General features: G+C 44.9%; 2 protein-coding genes across 2 annotated transcripts in view; one reads left to right on the top strand and one right to left on the bottom strand.

The window, feature by feature from the left end:
- The window catches only part of ptprr (protein tyrosine phosphatase receptor type R), a gene marked incomplete at its 5' end in the record, with an annotated part of 57,562 nt that extends 55,375 nt beyond the window's left edge, over nucleotides 1–2,187 (bottom strand). The window contains 2 exons of the mRNA XM_079263428.1: nucleotides 348–572; nucleotides 2,182–2,187. Of these exons, the coding sequence (XP_079119554.1) occupies nucleotides 348–572; nucleotides 2,182–2,187 (231 nt within the window). The remainder of the gene's footprint in view (nucleotides 1–347; nucleotides 573–2,181) is intronic.
- A 6,839-nt stretch (nucleotides 2,188–9,026) lies between these two features.
- LOC306773458 (tetraspanin-8-like) lies at nucleotides 9,027–17,072 on the top strand. The gene is made up of 9 exons (XM_079263275.1): nucleotides 9,027–9,384; nucleotides 11,647–11,718; nucleotides 11,812–11,928; nucleotides 13,149–13,223; nucleotides 13,598–13,693; nucleotides 14,924–15,037; nucleotides 15,114–15,152; nucleotides 15,232–15,315; nucleotides 16,248–17,072. The coding sequence occupies exons 1-9, from the start codon at nucleotides 9,058–9,060 to the stop codon at nucleotides 16,389–16,391; spliced, it is 1,068 nt and encodes a 355-aa protein (XP_079119401.1). The 5' UTR covers nucleotides 9,027–9,057; the 3' UTR covers nucleotides 16,392–17,072.
- The last annotated feature ends 3,966 nt before the right edge of the window (nucleotides 17,073–21,038 follow it).

Below are 21,038 nucleotides of genomic sequence, written 5' to 3'. Positions count from 1 at the left end.
TGCCAAGATGGTGATGGTAGGAACCGCCCACCGAGCTTCAGTTCAGCTCTTTAGAAACCTACAGGTGACGTCATGGAAGCTCCGCCCATCTTTCTTTTTATACAGTCCATGGTCTAGGCAAGGCACATTTATTTGTACAGCGCTTTTCATGTACAAGACAAGACCAAAGGCTTTACATGAAACATTAAAAGCATAAAAGACAACACAAATAACAAAATCACAGTGAAAATGTAAATTATTGAAGTTATTTACAGGGACAGCATCCAGTGCAGAGGCCTCAGGGGGCGAAGGCCACCCCTCTCATCAGACTGGCCACCCCAGGAAGAAAAAGAGAGAGAAAAACTCACCACGGTGACCAGGTGGCGTGCCGACACAGTGGCATGTTCTGGCAGCGCCTCGCGATGTGGTTGTGCCAGCAGGTTGAGGCTCCGCTGGTCGGTGGGCAGCTGAAGAAACCGAGACTCCGGCAGAGCGCCTGGTTGGTCTGCGGCCAACCGTACTGGATGTTGGCGGTAGCGGTGGTGGTGATGGCGGTGATGGTGGCGGGACTGTAGAAGGTCATCTGCTTCATACTGAGGATACACAGATAGGGGGCCGCGACCAGGCCGGCGAGTAGGAACGGGACCACCAGCAGAATATTCTGAGGAGACAGCAGAGTTAAAGACTGATGAAGTTTTTTCCTCATCAGCAAAGGAAGTTAAAAGCATGACGTCTGAATTCAACGGGCAGTTCACACAATGCCAGTCTGCCGGTCACACAGCGTTTCCATTAGCAACAGTTTACCAATCTGTTGCTACGGCAAGGCACGAGTGTTTGTCACGTTTGTCACCTTGTTTGTCACCTCATTTGTCACGAGGTTGTGGAAGTTCACCTAAACATAGTTTATACCATTGTCAGTGACAACTGGCTGCATTATTTTCCTATACATAGTTCGGCCAGTTAAACACTGTAATATCCCTCCGTTACGGGGCGTTACCATAGCAACGCGTTAACCAGCTGGTTCAGATCAGCCGTCTTTTAACAGGTGAACGAGAGAAACGCGCTGCAGCCTGACAGCGGTTGTTTGGTATAAAACGTACATCCAGGCCAACGTAAAATAGTTCCTATATAAGCGGTAAAAGTGGATTAAACAACCGTCCATTAGACGGTTATAATGCACGACACGGAGTCTAGAACACCACGGCGCGCAGCGTTGTTTATAAATACTAGATAATTGTGTTAAATAATCCAGATCTCAGTTTCAGTCATAATAATCGTGATTATAATTTTTCCCATAATCAAGCAGCCCTATGACATATACGTAGATGCATCGCTAACAGAAAGAATGTCCTCGCCCTAAATCTCCTACATGAGACGTGGAAGCTGTCCTGATGACGGGCATGTCAGCATGGGGTTGGTATCTACCTGGGCTGTTGGGCTTTTCAGGGTTTTTCTCAGCTGAGAGACCGTATGGCTTAGTGGAGGTCTGGGAATACGTTAAACCAGTCTCCCTCTGTGATCCAGTATGTTTACAGTACTGGCTTCACAGTTCTCCCTTGCCGTCTGGTCAGACGCATTTTACATGAAGAACTATAATCTTGGAGAAGTTAAAATACATATTGCCTGAAATGGTTAGTAACAGAATTAAGCACGAGATATAAACAATGTCTTTTTAGTTTTCTGACACCTGGATAGTTAAAAATTCCCCGAGTCAAACTGATCCACGCCCATGATCCCCGTTTCTCAAGAACCAAACATAGCAAGGCGTAAGGAACTAACGCCAAGATTTTTATATTCCTGTTATCACTATACAACTTTGTTGTGACTTTGGAGGGTCTCAGTAATAGAATTAGGAAAAACAATTAAAAGTTTCTTACTTCAGCCTAAATTCTGCTGTAAAATCACCAGGTTGATCCAAAGATGAGCTAGCTAACGGTGTGGGAAGTAACATTTAGCTGCTACATATTGTATTAGCCACATATGCTAACACAATGTTTTCTAACATAAACACTCTGAAAGAAGATTTATCCAACAGTCATCTCAGTGCTGCTTGTGAAGGCTGGAAGATAAAGAGCGATTCTCCTCTTTCATCTCTAAAACGCATCTCAAGAGGCTGAGACAGCAGGAACAGAGCTGAGAGCAGGAGATCCCATCTGTCTCAGGCTGACAGGAAACCCCTGCAACCCACTGAACCCAGCCAACCGTCATCCGCGCTCAATTATTCATTCATGGGCTTTATTTATCCTGAGTGGGAATAAAACTACCGCAGCAGCTTCCTGCCTCACATCCACAGCGAAATGGAAGTAAAAGCTTCGGCTGTTTCCAGTACGGATGAGCCACCAGCTGACGTGTCCAAACACAACATGGTCGCAGGCTGAGACGATTCACACCTACAAGACGGAGGGGATTCTCTTTAATGTGAACAGTTTCCTGATGAAGCACCAAAGCAGTCCTCTGAGACGCCTGTGATGCTGACACAGCTTCTCCTGACTACCGTTCTCCCTAGCGACAGCGTCCCGGTTGCTATGCATCATGCCGAGCAGAGCTGCGTTCTGATTGGACAGGCGCTCTGTGGAAGCTCAGAGAACATCACCAGTCTGAACGCAGAGCAAAGCTATGAATCTGTCAGATGTTTGTGGGACATGCGATGACTGAGATGGAAAGCAAAGCGCTGGGGGGGTCAGGTGTTTCAGTACGAACATATCGGAGGGAAGATGGTGGGAGGTGCTACTACAGAACCAGAACCACCAGCACAGCTGTGAAGGACATTTAACGTCCGAGTTAATGATGAGGGACGAGATAGGAAACAACCAAACGCCCAGACACAAACACAAAGCTGTAAACGCAGCAACGTGACAAACATCCAGATCTGTCTGCACAGAAGCAACTAGAAGCTAGGTGTTCAGATCCTTACATCCTCCCCGGCTCTCAGGAACAGGAGCTGTGATGGATATCTGACCCTCCAGCTGGTCTACGGAGGTTTTCCAGCGTTTCTATCCGTCCAGGAGGTCTACAGTCCAGATGTAGTGTTTATTCAGAGACTCTAGATGGTAAATCCACCATTATTTATCACATCTTCATCACCATCACTACCATGTTGCTAAGAGACCTCTATTTTCACCTGGACATGATGATGAAGACACTTCCTGTCAGACTTTCCACCAATCAGAGAGCTTAAACTGGCGGATGGACCTGCATCTTCTGCAGGTCAAGTAGCCAGATGACAACACTGAACATGAAATCTTCAGTAAAATAGATGCCTGCAAAGACCTGAACCAGGACCTGAGGGATCCATCTGGACCTGAAGCTTAAGAAATTATCTAATGGAAACATGTCTGAGATTTTATGCTATTTTCATAGACCGACCCTATATGAAAGACGGATGGAGCCGGTTAAAAGTGAAGCCTCTGAATGATATGCAGAAGAGGAATTCAGCTATTTGACTCAGCTGTGCTGGACAGGGGTTGCATCTAAAGGTTGCAGGATGGGAGATCTCCAGGACTGGACTTGGGCACCCCTGGTCTAGGCCATAGACCGTATATTAAAGATATTAAAAGTGAAGCCTATGTGGTGCATAAAACTGCAGTTCCCCCTTCATCCACTAGGGGCTGCAAAACAGAGCAAATCCCCATAGACTCCCATGTTAAAAAGACCAACTTCACAGCAGGAATAAACATGTTTACAGCAGAAATAAACATGTTTACAGCAGAAATAAACATGTTTACAGCCTGGTTCAAAAATCCATTTTAGGTTTAATAGTTCAGGTTTATCTTCATGACAACTGTGGGGGGAGTGAATTTATTTCTAACTCATCCGTTTAAAAGTAATTTAACCTCAAAATTCAGCATATTTAGGGGCGTGTCCTTTTGATTGACAGGTACTCGATCTTCCGCTTCAAGTCAGAAGAACGTAGAACAACCGCGGTTTTTAGCCAGTTAACAATGTGACTTAGCTTTAGCCTGCTCACCTCCGTTAGCTGGTTAGTTTCTGTTATCTCCGGGTTAGCTCGGTTAGCTCTTAGCTACAGAAAGCTCGGAGTTCGCTCGATGTCAATCATCCGCCATGATGCTCACAGCCCCCCTCTCAGCTCCACCTCTTTGACCATATTTGTATTTTCCGGGTGAGACGACATGCCAAGATGGCGATGGTAGGAACCGCCCACCGAGTTTCAATTCAGCTCTTCAGAAACCTACAGTAACATCACGGAGGCTCCGCCCATCTTTTATATACAGTCTATGGTTATTTTACCATAAAACTGGTCAGATTTGTCATGATTTAAGTGAGTTTTCCTTTGAGATTAAGCAAATTAAGAGAAATTGAATAAATATAATTCAAACCTGCTTACAGCTGAAACAACTCATCCAGGTTGGATCAACAATCCTGTTTTTACAGTGCAGCAGTTCATCTGCAGCATCCAGGTGATGCCAATCAATCACATTTGATTTAGTGAAGGAGGCTGCACGTTCATGTCATGGCTGTCCTTCTGCTGCCAGGATTCTTCTTTATTTCCTCTCCTTTAATGCCCGCATCAGGCTGAAAAGCCACTTTGTCAATCTGGTATAAACACTTTGGATATTGGATTAATACAACTTGAAAGCTTCTTGCCAAAAGGTTTACCTCTTCTAAATTAAAGCTGTCACACTGAAGGTTTACTCTGACCTATATTCACACAGGAAACGCATCAATGGACAGTCTCTGAAGACGCAGACGGGATGCTGGCATCTCCTGCAGCAGATTCAGACAACAGTCGGAGGCACAGATAGTCTGGTTTTCCTTTTGGTTACAGATGGATGGAAATATATCCTGTTATTTAAGGCTGAATAAAACAGCGAGGATTGGACTGTTTGACGTGTGACAGCAGAATAAATACCAGATGAATTAATCAAAGATGGAAATGACTATGTTTGTCTGTTTTCAGTGTCATGGTTATGAACATTTCCAGTTTCATGTCTATGATGGGTGGTAAATTTGGCTTTTCATGGAGAATTTCTGCAGATACTCTGCAGGATTTCAATGGAACATCTTTCCCTTGGAGGAATATTGAGCATTTCAATGTGCAGGGATGATAAAAATCAACCATAGACATCAGAAATAAAATGTTATTGTTCATTTTACCCCTTACACAATTTATGAGCTGATATTGTGGAGCAAATGTTTGGATTACTCTTGTGTAGATGCAAAAAAAAGGCCAATTAAACCCCAAACGTGAACATAAGAGAGGGCAGCATGCAGAAGAGGTTTACCTGGAATCAGCAGCTGCGTCCATATTAAACACAACGACAGAAACATGGTGAGGAATCCTCCTCTGCGGCTCACGCTTCCTCTCAGCATGTCAAAACGAAATAAATCAGCTCTCATGTGATGGTGCATGAAGGAGAGCAGCCAGGGTTGTGTTGTTCGGCGGTGGGAGCGTCTGCAGAGAGCCGCTGCCAGAGCTCCGGAGGTCCGCTCCTCCACCGGGGCCGCTCAGGCTCCTTCCCCGCCCTGCAGCGTCCTACAGCGGGCTGGGTGAAAGCGGAGCAGCCGCTCTATGATGGTGGTGGTGGTGGAAGCTCCCAGACGATGAGCTTTTCCCCATTTGGGATTCAGAGATTTCAGGTGGAGACTGGTGGAGATGATGAGGGAGAGGAAGGGGAGGAGAAAGGGCGTGGTGAAGAGACCAGGAGACGTGCTGTGAATAAACCAGGCCAAAATAAAACCATTAAAATAAAACTCTACAGCGATTCAGCTAAAACACGAACAAATAATCTCATTAGAACTTAAAATACAGAACTTTAACATTTAGTAAGTAATATTTACCATCTAATTTAAATGTAGAGCCACCCAGCTTAACTGCAAATGACTGTTTAATAGCATATTATCAAATTTCCAGATTTATAAGCAGAATTAAATAATTAAAACGCAATTTGCATATTCACACAGAATAGGTTAAACATTTTAAAGATAATTATCCAGTTAGACAGATCATTTTTCTCCATTTTGATGTCCCTGCGAACCAGGGCCGGATTAAAAGTGCACAGGCCCCTGGGCCCAGAGTGTTCCAGGCCCCCCCTTCCCCACCGCAACATTGTGAAAATTGTGAATGAGACAGTGTGAAGCGACATTTCTAACATCTTTCAGCCAGTGGCACCAATAGCAATACACTCGACATTGTGGTGTAATTATCTGGCTTTTATGTACATCTTGTTTCATGTCCAAACTGCTGGCGTTTGCCCTACGTGGGTCCCAAGTGGGCCCCAAGTGGGCTTAGGCCCCTGGGCCTGTGCCCTTAATGCCCATTGGATAATCTGGCCTTGCTGCTAACTATAATGCCAAAAGTAACCGTGCTAACTCTATGCCAGAGCTGTCATTTTGTGCCCTGTTTTATGTCATTAAAACTGCCAACAACAGGCAAAATAATATTATATTATTCTAAATATATTATTACTGACAATAGAGGAACAAACAGCTCGAGCTTTCACTCAGCATGTAGCTTTAAATAGTTAAAGCTAGCAGCAAAATGGTTATTTCTGACTGAGAAGAACTTTCAGTAAATACATTTATATTTACACTATAAATAAGCATATTTTTACAGATTTAATTGGTATATTTTCATGTTATAAATCATTCTCACTGGTAAAATTTAATTCATTAAAGTCAAGAGACCAGTTGTGAAACAACAGTGTGTTCAGTCAGAGGCTTCTTCATTGAGCTGAAAAAAGGAAGCAGTGCTGCCAACATGTCAGTAAGAAAGCAGCTTTTGGCTGTCCCAAAAGTTACTAAATATATTTAGAATATGAAAACCTTAATGTTTGGTCAAACTTTTTCAATGTTTTTGTTCACATTCTTCATGAGGAGATATTGATATTTGTTAAACCAGGATGGGATCAGCCATTAGCAGTCTGGCCATGGTGCCAAGGGGATCATCTGCCGCTCTGCATGCAGCCGGGAGGTCCGAGCCTCTACAGGGTGCTTTGGGTGCAGAGGGGCAGCTATGCTGTTTCTTGGAAATAAAAGATACTTGCTTTTGTGTCAGTCTCCAAAAGTCTCCAATAACAGCAAGAGTTGCTAGATTCGTCGCTAGTCACTTTTTGGGGGAAAAAAGTCACCGGAAGGGTCTGAAAACTCAAAATATAACAACAAAGTTGCTAAGTTGGCAACCCTAGCTAGTTTCCAGAGCATTTTTTTTTTTTTGCAAAATAGACAAACGATTGCGATTTGAGGGTGTTTCTTGTGAACTTTGTTCTGTGCATAAGCCTCAGTTCTTGTAAAATCTCACGAGTGACGAGATTTTGCAAGAATAGCAGCTCATGCAGGTAGCCATGTAGCATTATTTTGGGGTTTTCAACTTGCTTCGAAGAATTTGCTTCGGCTTTTCTAAGCTTTTCTCTCTCATTTTCCTTTGAAAACTCTGAAATTTCCTGTTGTTTGTTCAGTAAAGCACCATCTTTACCAGAAATAAACTGGTCAAGACTTCCCACTTTACGTCTGAGAACAAAGCAAAAAAGTGCTTCCATTCCACTTTTCCAATATATTTCTATTTCAAAATGATCAAAAAACCACCTCATCACCCTTTCAGCGATATTTGACTTTTTTTTTTTAATGTACGTACTTCCATTTGGATTTTTTTTTTCCCAATATTTAGTTTTTGTTTAATTCCAGGTATAATGGAAACACGCCCCATTCCAGCCAGCAGCTTTCCAGCTTGGTGGTATTTTTGAGCATATGTATTATCTTTTATAAAGCTGTTAGCGGTTCAGGTAACAAGAAAACTTTTTATTTTAATGGTGTAACTCTGACCTAGTTTTGTCTCCATTTATTGATATTTTTTTATGATTATTGCCTTTTTCATGCACTAGATGTCCTCAGTTACCTTAAACTGGTTGATTTGTCTGGCCTAATTCTAATCCATTGACAGCACGAGACTTCTCCCTTTTTTTAACATCTTGGTGCAGCTTTGTTGCAGTTGATGTGACAAAATGAAACAGAGGTAAAGGTTGATGTGTAGCCCAGACTCCATACATGCAGAGACATCGGTTGACTTCACTGAAAGAGCATAACATGAGTCATAATGGCTTCAAACAACAGAGCTGAAATGATTCTTCAGGGAGTCACAATGTAGGGATGGACGATGCCATTGGTTGTTTCAGGGAATAAAATATGCGTTGTTGAGGGTACTTTTTCTTTCATAGTGATATTTCTTGCACCTTAAAGGAAAACCAGGATTGTACAGTGTGCTTTAAAGACGCATTACGTAACTTTCTGACCTTAAAACTCCACATTCTGGACTTGTTTGATGACACATTGACATCTATCATGTGCATTTCTACAGCCACTGCTGCCCAGCAGCATCCAGAGGTCGAGAAACTGAACTATACAACTTCTACATCCAGGATGAAACGTGACGTTTCGCTTGAGATTATTATAAAGAACTGGCTGTTTTGAACACACAACGTCGCTGATTCAGCAAAGAGATGGAATCATTTTAAAAGAGAGGAAGAGACAAAACAAGAGTCATGGTAAGATGGTCTTTTCTTGGCTGGAGAGAGACAAGAGGTCAGTTAGGATGCAGGATGGAGGCTGGATTAGCCGTCGATGGGGGGTGCAGGACGGGAAAATGGCAGCAGTTCTGTCGTGGTTTTTAGCAAGGGCAATGTGGAATATAAATAAAACTTTAGAACATTGTTACCTAAATAATAAGTCATACTGACAAGCTACACAAAAATGAGAAAATAAACCATTTGAAAACTATAAAAAAAATAATTAAATTACAGATTATTAACATATTATTCATATTTATTCAATGGAAAAAATATATATGTTAAACTAAAACATATAACAAAATGTAATCCACAATAACCTGCATTAAACAGTAAAATCTTATGTCATCAGGCAGAGAAGCATCATCATGATGAAATCATGACCTCCGGTTGGTATTTTTATTTCATCTTTTACATAGAGGTGTCATTGATTGTGTGCGTGGTTTTTTTTGCAACCAGACACAACCAGACAGGGGGGGGGGGGGGGTAGTGACCGGGAAGTTTGTGCTTTCTTCCGGGAATGTCCTACTTTCCACAGCCGGAATTCCTTTCTTGGACTATGTTGGATCAAAAACCCGCCCCGGCATCTCCTAACTCTCAGTTCTGCTGTCTGCAGCTGCACTCTTGCAAAAACCGGGATTTTCTACTCATCTTCCCAGAAGGAGGCACTCCCTCTGCCCGTTTCCAGGAAGCTCCGCCCGCCGGTTCCTCCTGTCGCTTAAAGCCCGCTCACCTCACCACTCCCCCCGGTACTTCTGCGTGGCTTCAGCCGGGACTTGTAACGACTGAAACTTCTACACTCCGAGTTTTTACCTCGAAATCCAACATGGCTCGGATCAACAGCTTGCTGAAATGCCTCTTCATCAGCTTCAACGTCCTGTTCGCGGTGAGTGTTTGCCGTTAAAACCGTTAAAAATGGCCGCGTTGACACCGGATCCTTCCTGGAATTTAAACTGCGTAGTTCAGGTCGGAGTCGGCCGCACCTGTCGACTTTAGTCCTCTTATTACAAGCTTATACAAACAAACAGTCACCTTTTAACCCAGGTGAACCCAGTTATTTTACAGTTAAGAAACAGTATTTTGTTTAAATTATTTCTAACTTTAATTAAGTTTAGATAAAAAGTATGGAAGAACAAGCAGCTTTTAGGGTTAAAGGTGTGTCTGCTGAAATGTGCTAGAAATGTGCACAGTCATGGTCTTTTGGACTAAGTCCAGTTTGAAAAGGGCCATATTTTATTTTCAGATTTTATTCTTTGTTTTCTGCACTTTTAAATAGGAAACTATGTAAATTTCCAGATTTGCATTTGCTTGAACAGGATTTCCTCCTTCTGTATGATGTTAATTAAACATAAATAACTGAACATGTTTAAATTAGTTTGTTTAATCATCTTATTTCAAGCTAAAGTTTATTATTTTGTGACACTTTAGGAAGGTTTTTATTTCGGGTCATGGTTGGGAAAACTTTACTTGTTAAGGTTAGTTTCTGATGATTCACAGTTGGCCTGGTTATTAAACTACAGTAAACTAAGGATGGGCGTACCCAGGGCCGGATTAAAAGTGCACAGGCCCCTGGGCCCAGAGTGTCCCAGGGGACCCCTTCCTCACCTCAACATTGTGAAAATTGTGAATGATACACTGATACAAACATGATACAAACATCTCTCAGCCAGTGGTACCAATAGCAACACACTAGACACTGTGGTGTAACTATCTGGCTTTTATGTACATTTTGTTTCATGTCCAAACTGCTGGTGTATGGCCTACGTGGGCGCCTGGGCCTTTACCTTGGGTGTACTGATACGATGGGGTCGATACTTTAATATCATACTTTTTTAGTATGGAGATATCACTGTGGATGTACCAAACATCATACTTGTTGTCACTTCTGAGAGTTTCATGGGATGAAGTTGTGTGCGAAGCCAAACAAACGTGCATTCCTTCTGTGTGACATGGTAGTCTATCTGGTGTCATGATGAAGTGGCTGTTGTTCATGAGGTTTTGTTTTGACAAAACTGGTTTCATCAAAATATGTCCTGTCAATCCAGTAGATTTACTTTATGGTACTTTTTTTATTGATACCAACACTTCTTGACCCTTAAATCAAAATCCCAATGGTAGTGTGCACTACAGAACTTATTGCAAGGGCAATATGAAATATAAATAAAGCTCAGCAGGATGGTATCTACATACTGAAACGTTTTGAAGTATCAACTCAAGAGTATCAATAACTCTGAATAAGTCATGTTTTAATACATTTATCCTACTTATTTTATTTTATTATATTTTAACCAGAGGAAATTCTGGCAACGCCCGTTGCGGCATTAAACTTTGTCAGAGTGAAGTTGTGAAGCTGGATTTTACTGTGAAAAGGAGAAGTCTGCTTCTGTGGTTTGTGGTTTCTGCTGAAACCAGATATGAATATTTGTGTTAGAACTGTGAAGGAATTGGACAGCTGTCATCCGTGTTCACTTGCAGAACATGTGTTGCGGCTTCCTTTTCCTAAAGCCGCTGAGAGGTGTTGGTCCTGTAATATTGGTGACGCGCTTCGTCCTTCCAAAGATATGCTGGATCCAGTTGCGTTTTAAGATGGTTTATTTTCATTGGGATCAGCGTTGCTTTATATATACAGAGAACGTGCTGTGATGACTTGACAGAAAATAAACCGGAATAATATTGAAGAAAACACACAAAAGGCTAAAGCAAATTACAAAGGAGAAAAGCGAAAAACGGTCAACAAAAATTACGGCTACCCAGCTGCCTCTCCCAAAAAACCATTTCCCCAAGTGAGAGTGTGCCTTTTAAAACTTTGTGCCACCCACATGCACTTACACCTAACCGCGCCCACACACGCATGCACTAACACCTGTATACGCCCACACACTCGTGCATAGTGCTCCACAGAATACATGTCTTCTATAGCATGATAAAACAAGTTTTTACTGGTTTTATTCAGTCACTTGTTAGTTTTATAATACGAGCATTAGAGTTGCAAAAGTTTGTCAATTAAAGGAAAAACTACTTTTTATTCATCAGAAGAATTAAGATGTGAAAAATTCATGTTGAGCAGAGAAGAATGTGCACATTTCTGTTTCTGCACAGGCTGGATCAAACCTAAAGCTTTTAGTTTCATGTTTGTTTGTTGTTCCAGATTGTGGGTGGAGTCATCATCGGCCTCGCTGTGCTGTCTCAGACGCTCATCAGCGCCCAAGTCGGACAAGATGTGAGGCCACTCGTGTTAAACACATTCAGAAATTCCAGGAAGTCTCTGGAAAGCTGGGATATTAACCTGCCTTGCAACTCTTTGTTCCTGCAGGTGGAGGGTCGCGCCGCCGGCCTCATTGTGTTGTACGTCATTGGCATCGTCACCATGGTGATCGCCATCATCGGAGCCTGTGGAGCTCAGAAGGAGAGCAAAGGCTGCCTGATTGTGGTGAGTTTAAACGTCAGGATCTTCACAGGAAGTTCAGAGGCGTTTCTTCTGAAATAAAGTTAAACAAAAGAAAAAGTTTATCTGGTTCGTAGCAGGTTTTTCCTGTTCATAGTTCATCTCTCTGCAGGTCTGAGAAACTTTACTCACAACATCCCAGAATTTCACTACGTTTTAATTAAATTTTATTTATTCAGCGAGTTTCATAGAAAGTTTCCCAAGGTGTGAATAAAGACACGATTTGTCCCTGTAATGAGTGTTAAAGGTACTTCAAACATCACTGGTCTCCAGCATGGTTATGAGCCAGTTCATCCACCAGAGAGCAGCGCTGAGCTCAATGTCAAACGGCGTCGGTGGAAGAGATGGCGATCAAGTCAGTTCTCAGAAAGAAACCGGCCTAAAGGAGGCAGCGCAGCAGATGGCCGTGTTCTGTGCTTTCTCAGGATTCAGTTACAATTCACTCCGTGACAACATCTAGACTACTTTATACTCCGTTCAGCGTCCATTTATTTAAGTAACCAACAAACTGATATTCAGGAAGAAAAGCAATAGTTCTGAACAGGAGCTGCTGTCACGTTTTTAGGTTTTATTCTGGCTTTAAGCAGCTTCCCCATGCAGGAAGTCTCGTCCATACCTCGTCTGTCCCATAGACTGTATATAAGAGATGGGCGGAGCCTCCGTGACGTCACCCGTAGGTTTCTGAAGAGCTGAATTGAAGCTCGGTGGGCGGTTCCTACCATCACCATCTTGGCAGGGGCATGCGTGCCGTCTCACCTGGAAAATACAAATATGGGCAAAGCGGTGGAGCTGAGTAGGGGGCTGTGAGCGTCATGGTGGATGATTGACATCTAGCGAACTCTGAGCTTTCTGTAGCTAAGAGCTAACTGAGCTAACCTGGAGATAACAGGAGCTAACCAGCTAACGGAGGTAAGCAGGCTAAAGCTAAGTCACGTTGTTAACCGGCTAAAAACCACGGTTGTTCTACATTCTTCTGACTTGAAGTGGGAGATCGGGTACCTGTCAATCAAAAGGACACGCCCCTAAATATGCTGAACTTTGAGATTAAATTACTTTAAAACGGGCGAGTTAGAAAAAGATTCACTCCCCCCACAGTTGTCATGAAGGTAAAGGACCCGAACACTTTGGACGGATGGAGTTCCGGCGAGGCTGCAGTCAGGAGGAGCAGAGTCAGCAGCTGAAGTGTTTTCTCTCTTTCTCTGCAGTTCCTGGTCTGCATGGTCATCGGAAGTTTGCTGATGCTCCGATCTGGAATCCCAGCAGCCATCGGCCGTCCCAAGGTAACACTCCCGATGTTCTACTGCTGACTGGAGAGGAGATTAAGCTCATTTAGAGGGAACATTGCATCACATCTTATATGAAATCATTGCATTTTATACTTTTATTTATGTTTTTTTCATTTCTGTTCAGTTCAAAATGTGTCGTCCCAGAAATGATAAATGGTTTTATTTTCATTTGGCTCGCTGGAAACCTTTTAGATTATCAGAATGATCACTTTGTTACAGTATTTTCAGATAAAACTCAAGCTACATTTTAGTTTAAAGGTGAACGTCTTCACATTTCTGAGGAGGAAACGGAACATTTGGGACGGGTTAATAATCAGCAGGGAGCTGACGGCTGCGTCCTTCTCACAGCATCCACTGTTTGTTTGTAGATGGCTGGCGTGCTGGAGGACAAGTTCCGCCAGCTTCTCCCGCTGGACCAGGCCGGGTATGACGTGAAGCAGATGGCCGACACCGTGCAGACTCAGGTGAGAAGTTACCTCTTTCTAAGCTGGTTGGACGTAATGAGGTGTGAAAACAAAGTGCAGACTCCTTCACTCCAGGCTGTTTAATATGATTGAAGTTGTGAAGAATTAATTTGAGAGTTTCAGGAGTGTGTCCTGAAAAGAGGATTGGACCGGGTGCAGCGGTTCTGATTGGACCGGGTGCAGCGGTTCTGATTGGACCGGGTGCAGCGGTTCTGATTGGACCGGGTGCAGCGGTTCTGATTGGACCACTTCCAACCTCGGCTGAAGTTTGCACGCTGCAGCCTGAATGAGGCGAAGCAGGCGGGGGAAACGGCGGCGTTTCGGCAGGAGGGGCCCGGTGGACAGGCGTGTGGCGACTCATCCAGACCCGGTTGCATCAGGATGGAGGGAGTTAAACTGTAATGCAGTCATCGTAACGCCATAATGTTTCAGAGAACAATGCTTCATTGACTCTCATGAAAAGGGAAATGACCCACAGGAACAAGAGGAAGCATCAATACTTATCTTTCATAACATTAGATCTTCCACTTATACTCACCGTAAAACCACGTCAACGCAGAACGTTCTGCGTTGACGTGGTTTTACTTCCTCTGCAGCAGCAGATCTTTCTCAGCGTGAAATCTCTTCTTCTTCAGGCTCAAAGGAACGATAACGCGGATTTCTGTATAAATGAGCTGCTGTAAAGTCGAACTGTGAGGTTCCTTCTCATCGGCCACATTTCACCTCACCGAGCGTTTCCTGTTGGTTTTATCTGACAGAAAGATGATGTGGCAGACACACTGATCAGTCCAACAGCAGCTTTTCTCTCTTTCACGTCTTCCTTCAGGTTCAGATATAGTCAGGTTTAAGAAACTCTCCTCGATGCGCTGAACCTTTCAGCTCTTCTCACCTTCCTTTGCTTTGTTTTCACACTGAACTTTACTCAAGAGGAACAAACAAGCTGGTTTTACTGTTTTAATGTACTATTTATATTTATCTGACTATGATGATGGTTCCTGTATCCATAAAGCTGCTCTTGTTCAGCAGAAATATGTAGTTTTTATCGTCATTCTGCTGCCATCTAGTGGCCATGTTGTTGTATAGATATAGATGGAAACCCTTCATTCTAACAACAAACTGGAATATTTCTTTGTTCCCAACGCCGTGACATCAGCAGCCGGTCTCGTTATGAGTTGGCCAGGAATGATAAAGGTTTCCGCATGTTTAAAGCTGCTTCTTCTGTGGTTTTAGATGCACTGCTGTGGACTCTTCAGCTACAAAGACTGGGAGGACAACATTCCAGAATCGTGTGTGTGTTCAGAGATGGAGGAGGAGGAATACCAGTGCCGTGAGGTCAACTACAGAGTGAGTATCTGACCTGGCTTCAGGTCACCTGATCAGCCGTGTGGCGTCTCTCATGGTTTCATCTTTACGTCTGCAGGATCTCTTCCAAATGAAGACAAAGTCCATCTATAGCAAGGTCAGTGAAGCAGCTGGAGTTTAGTTCCAGGAAGATGAAATCAGACAGAAACTAAAGCTTTTGTCTCATCCTGCTGCAGCCCTGCTTCCCCATCATCAAGGACTACGTCCTGATGGCGGTGGACATTGGACTCGGGGTCGTCTTCTTCCTGGCTGCTCTGGCTGTGAGTATGGATCCGTTCAGCTCCACCGACACCCGAGGAAGGGAAACTAAACAGCTGTTTGCTTCTGAATCCACGTGGTTGTAAAGACTGACTTCGTTTCCCTGCAGACGTCTACAAGTCGTTTATTTAATTATATCACAGCATCGTCAATGAAATTAAATTATCTGCAGGGATTTTTTTTACTATTTAATTGTGCAAAGCTTAAAATACACACACAGTACGGAACTATTTCACTCCAGAACTATTGATCGTTATTGTTGATCAATCGGCATCAGAGCAACGTCCACATTCCAGATAAATCTGCCTTCAGGAACACGGAGGTGAAGCATCGTAGTTACTGTTAGGTTTGTTACTCGCCACTCGCATCTTCCTGTTGACAGCAGTGATGCAACACGATGCGCACGGCGTCGCCACGTCCGCCTGTAACCATCGCCAGTCGTCCTGACTCTCCCAGCTGTCCCCTGGATGCATACCGCTTCTTTTTGACCAGAAGTCCACAGCTGGACGGCGGCCGCTTCCTGACGGGACAGCCTGAGATCTGCTTCAGCGGCCAACTGAAAAATGAGACGCTCGACCATGGTTGCCATGGTGATATGACGTCTGAACTTGCATAGCTCGCGATTGGCTCTGGTGACGCCGTCAACTCGTCTTCTCTGATTGGTCATTTTTGCATCTGTCGGGTGGATCTTTCCTAAAATTCACCTCAGTTCAAAAAATCAAAACTTGCTAAAACTGGACGGAAGATAAAAGTCAGTCCCAAAGCGGGAAAACCCCACCGCTTCCCCGCGTCATGGCGCTGTAGGGGCAACCATTCGTCCATCATGCTCCGACACGGTCCGTCCCGTCCCGCTCCAACTCGCTCCGACTCGCTCCGCCCTGCATGATGCGTCTCTAAATGAGCTGCAGTCTCACCGCCCCGTCTCTCCCTGCAGGTGCTCGGCATGATTCTGTCCTCCGTGATGATCCACCAGCTCCGTCACCCCGACAGACCCACCATCCTGCTCACCGTTCCCACCATTTTCACCGCCGGACCTCCCAAATACCAGGAGCTGCACAACCCTCCTCCTCCGTACTAAAGCCGCCGCTCCGTCTTGGCGGCCAGCTCGTTGCGCGGGTTCAGGATTTGCTGCTGTCTTCACCGCTGTGGGACGTCCAGCGGCGGAGCCTGAAACACCAGTTCAGTCGTAGGAAAACAGATTCTGCTTTTTTCTTTGTTAAACTGAAGATTTGAAGAGAAGTTTGTTACCAAGAATGTTAAAAATATGGAAAATGATTTAAAACTCTGAAATTCTTAGTTATAAAAAAAAAAGGTTTTTGTAGTTTTGTTACAGGAATATCCAGACTTTTCTGGCTTCCATTTGTCTGAAGGAAAAATCTCATCTGGTTCAGCTGATGCAAAAGAAATCAACGAAAACAACAGACTTGCTAAAAGTGCCAGAAACAATGAAGTTTTTATATTGTAAACATCAATTTTTTAACCCACGTTACTCTGAGCTCCTTTCCTGTCGTCCCGTTAAAGCAACGCCACATTCCCGCAGCATGTCAGCTGAACACGGATAAGTTCATGTAAATAATGTCTGGTTTTATTGTAATGAATGAAACGTAAAAAAGGGGGAAAGTTCACTTTATGAGTCAGTTTATGTCTGTAAAAGCTAAAAAAGGGAAATCTAAGTTTTTAATCACTTTATGTTTGGGTTTATCTGCCTTGGACTGCTGTTTACTGATTTAAATGAATAAAAACATCTAAGTTTGTGTGACTGTTGATTATAAAACGTTTTAACAAGGTGGTACGTTGTGACACAACACCTGTGTTTTATCAGTTCTGTAGAGCTGGTCAGGAGTTACACCGACTTACACAGAGTTCCATAGTTTTGGAGCTGCAACTGAAAAGGCTCTGTCCCCTCTGAGTTTACGGTGGGTTTTTGGTACACTCAGGAGGTGCTGGTCAGCGGACCTGAGTGACCGCGTCGGAGAGTAAGGGCGCAACAACTCTGAGAGGTAGAGGGGGGCAACATCATTCAAACATTTAAAAACAAATAAAAGAAGTTTAAAATGGATCCTAAAATGCACAGGCAGCCAGTGAAGAGACGATAAAACGGGTGATGTGCTCATATTTACGAGTGCCAGTTAAAAGACGTGCAGCAGCATTTTGTACAAGCTGCAGGCGAGTAAGTGCGGACTGGCTTACACCAAAGTAAAGTGCATTGCAGTAATCCAGCCGTGTGGTGACAAAGGCGTGGATCACTGTTTCAAGGCGCTGTCGTGATAAAAAGTGCTTTACTTTGGCTAGCTGCCTTAGGTGGTAGAAACTGGACTTGACCACAGAGCGAATCTGGCTGTCCAACTTAAAGTCACGGTCCATTTTAAAACCAAGGTTCCTGATTTCAGTTTTTGAATATTTAGTTAGTGTTTCTCGGTCCACAGTCGCAACTCCATTACTGGGACCAACAACCAAAACCTCAGTCTTTGAATTATTGAAATGGAGAAAGTTTAACGCCATCCAATCTTTAATGTCACGCAGGCATTTTTGTAGTGCACTGACAGAGAAATTGTATTTCTTTTTAAGCGGGACATAAATTTGACAATCATCTGCATAACAATGAAAAGCAATGTCATGTTTCCTTAAAATAGAGCCCAGGGGAAGCAGATATAAAGAAAAAAGGGTGGGGGCCAAAATTGAACCCTGTGGAACCCCTGAGGACAATGGGGCAGAGGACGACTCACAGTCTCCCAGACGGACAGAGAAAGTTCTACCCTTTAAGTAGGACCTAAACCACTGAAGGGCTACGCCCTTAATGCCCACAAGGTGCTCTAACCGGGAGATTAAAATATTGTGGTCCACTGTATCAAATGCAGCGGTTAGGTCCAGCAATACAAGGGCCACACAATCACACACAAAGCATTAAAAACCTGAAAAAGCTCTGTGTTTCCGGTCCGAGCCAGAACCCGTGCACACCAGACAATCCAGCATTACAACAAGCTGTAAAAGTCTTCTGGGAAATTACAGTTAAAAGATCTGAATAAGCAGCTTCACTGATTTAAAATCAGAATTTAACATCTGAGAGATTCTTTTTTTATCTTCATCTTCATGCCGCTTATCCGGGGTCGGGTCGCGGAGGCAGCAGCCTAAGCAGGGAAGCCCAGACTTCCCTCTCCCCAGCCACATTTACCAACTTTGCGGGGGGGATCCCGAGGCATTCCCAGGCCAGCTGAGAGATATAATCCCTCCAGCGTGTCCTGGGTCTTCCCCGGGGTCTCCTCCCAGAGGGACGTGCCTGGAACACCTCACCAGGGAGGTCCAGGAGGCATCCTGACCAGATGCCCGAGCCACCTCAACTGGTTCCTCTCGATGCGGAGGAGCAGCGGCTCTACTCTGATCTCCTCCCGGATGACCGAGCTCCTCACCCTATCTCTAAGGGTGAGCCCGGCCATCCTGCAGAGGAAACTCATTTCGGCCGCCTGTATACGAGATCTCGTTCTTTCGGTCACGACCCACAGCTCATGACCATAGGTGAGGGTAGGAACGTAGATCGACTGGTAAATGGAGAGCTTCGCCTTCTGGCTCAGCTCCTTCACCACTACAGACTGGCACAGAGTCCGCATTACTGCAGATGCCGCACCAATCCGTCTGTCGATCTCGCGCTCCATCCTTCCCTCACTCGTGAACAAGACCCTGAGATATTTAAACTCCTCCACTTGAGGTAGGACCTCACTCCCGACCCGGAGAGGGCAATCCACCCTATTCCGGCTGAGGACCATGGTCTCCGATTTGGAGGTGCTGATTCTCATCCCAGCCGTTTCACATTCGGCCGCGAATCGCTCAAGTGAGAGCTGGAGATCACAACCAGATGAAGTCAACAGGACCACGTCATCTGCAAAAAGCAGAGACCCAATCCTGAGGCCACCAAACTGGATCCCCTCAACACCTCGGCTGCACCTAGAAATTCTGTCCATATAAGTTATGAACAGAATCGGTGATAAAGGGAAGCCTTGGCGGAGTCCAACCCTCACCGGAAACGAATCCGACTTACTACCGGCAATGCGGACCAAGCGGACACCCGTCGTACAGGGACCGGACAGCTCGCACAAGGGGGTCCAGAACCCCATTCTCCTGGAGTACCCCCCACAGGAGCCTTAGCCTGTCGGTGCCCATCAGCTGCCTCCAGAGTCCCACAGGCCAAGAAGGCCCGATAGGAGTCCTTCTTCAGCTTGACGGCATCCCTCACTGCTGGTGTCCACCAACGAGTGCTGGGATTACCGCCACGACAGGCACCAACAACCTTGCAGCCACAGCTCCGGCTGGCCACCTCAACAATAGAGGCACAGGACACAGCCCATTCGGACTCAGTGTCCCCCGCCTCACTCAGGACATGGTTGAAGCTCTGCTGAAGGTGGGAGTTGAAGCTCGGTCTGATGGGGGACTCAGCCAGACGTTCCCAGCAGAGCCTCACAACACGTTTGGGCCTGCCAGATCTGACCGGCTTCCTCCCCCACCATCTGAGCCAACTCACCATCAGTTGATCAGTTGACAGCTCCGCCCCCCTCTTCACCCGAGTGTCCAAGGCATGTGGCCGCAGGTCCGACGATACGACTACAAAATCGATCATCGAACTGCGGCCCAGGGAATCCTGATGCCAGGTGTACATATGGACACTCTTATGTTGGAACATGGTGTTCGTTATGGACAATCCATGACGAGCATGGAAGTCCAATAACAAAACACCATTTGGGTTCAGAGGGGGGGGGGCCATGCCTCCCAATCACTCCCCTCCAGGTTTCACTGTCATTGCCCACATGAGCATTGAAGTCCCCCAGCAGAACAATGGAGTCCCCAAAAGGAGCACCCTCCAGCACTCCCTCCAAGGACTCCAGAAAGGGTGGGTACTCTGAACTGCTGTTCGGTGCATAAGCACGGACAACAGTCAGAACCCGTCCCCCCACCCGAAGGCGGAGGGAAACTACCCTTTCATCCACTGGGGTAAACCCCAATGTGCAGGCACCAAGCTGGGGGCCGATGAGAATGCCCACACCTGCTCGGCGCCTCTCACCATGAGCAACTCCAGAATGGAAGAAAGAGCCCAAGCCATGCATTGAGGTAAGTCCAACTATATCTAGCTGGAACCGCTCAAACTCGCGCACAAGCTCAGGCTCCTTCCCACCAGAGAGGTGACATTCCACGTCCCTAAAGCCCACCCCCAGGCCTGGTTCCAGAGGGGGTCCCGGTAACCCGCATCCGGGCAAGGGAACATTTCTGCCCGGGTTTGTAGTCATCATAGAGGTCTGTGAGCCGTACTTGGTCTGGTCCCTCCCCTAGACACCTGTTTGCCATGGGTGACCCTACCACAGGCATAAAGCCCCAGACAACATAGCTGCTAGGATCTTTGGGACACACAAACCCCTCCACCACGATAAGGTGACGGCTCAGTGAGGGGATTCTTTTATTATGAAAAAGAAAATACGGTTTGAGGGATCAGAACTGGAGGACATTTTCAAACATTAGACACAATTCAAGAAAAGAAACAAACTATATCATATAAGAGAAGGAAAATCTTTTTAGTCACTACGCAAGATCTGGGAGAAGGAAATACGGAGATTATTAGAAGATAATGCTTGGCTAAGTAACTGTCAAAGAATTAATTTTACCTTTTAATAATAAAATAAATAAATAAAGTAAGAAAATTAAGGAAGTCAGTTATAAATTATTTATAAAACCTACCAAAGCC

The sequence above is a fragment of the Telmatherina bonti genome (genome assembly GCF_933228915.1).
Source record: "Telmatherina bonti genome assembly, chromosome: 23".
In the NCBI taxonomy this organism is placed as follows: Eukaryota; Metazoa; Chordata; class Actinopteri; order Atheriniformes; family Telmatherinidae; genus Telmatherina; species Telmatherina bonti.
This window is presented reverse-complemented; position numbering and strand designations above follow the sequence as displayed.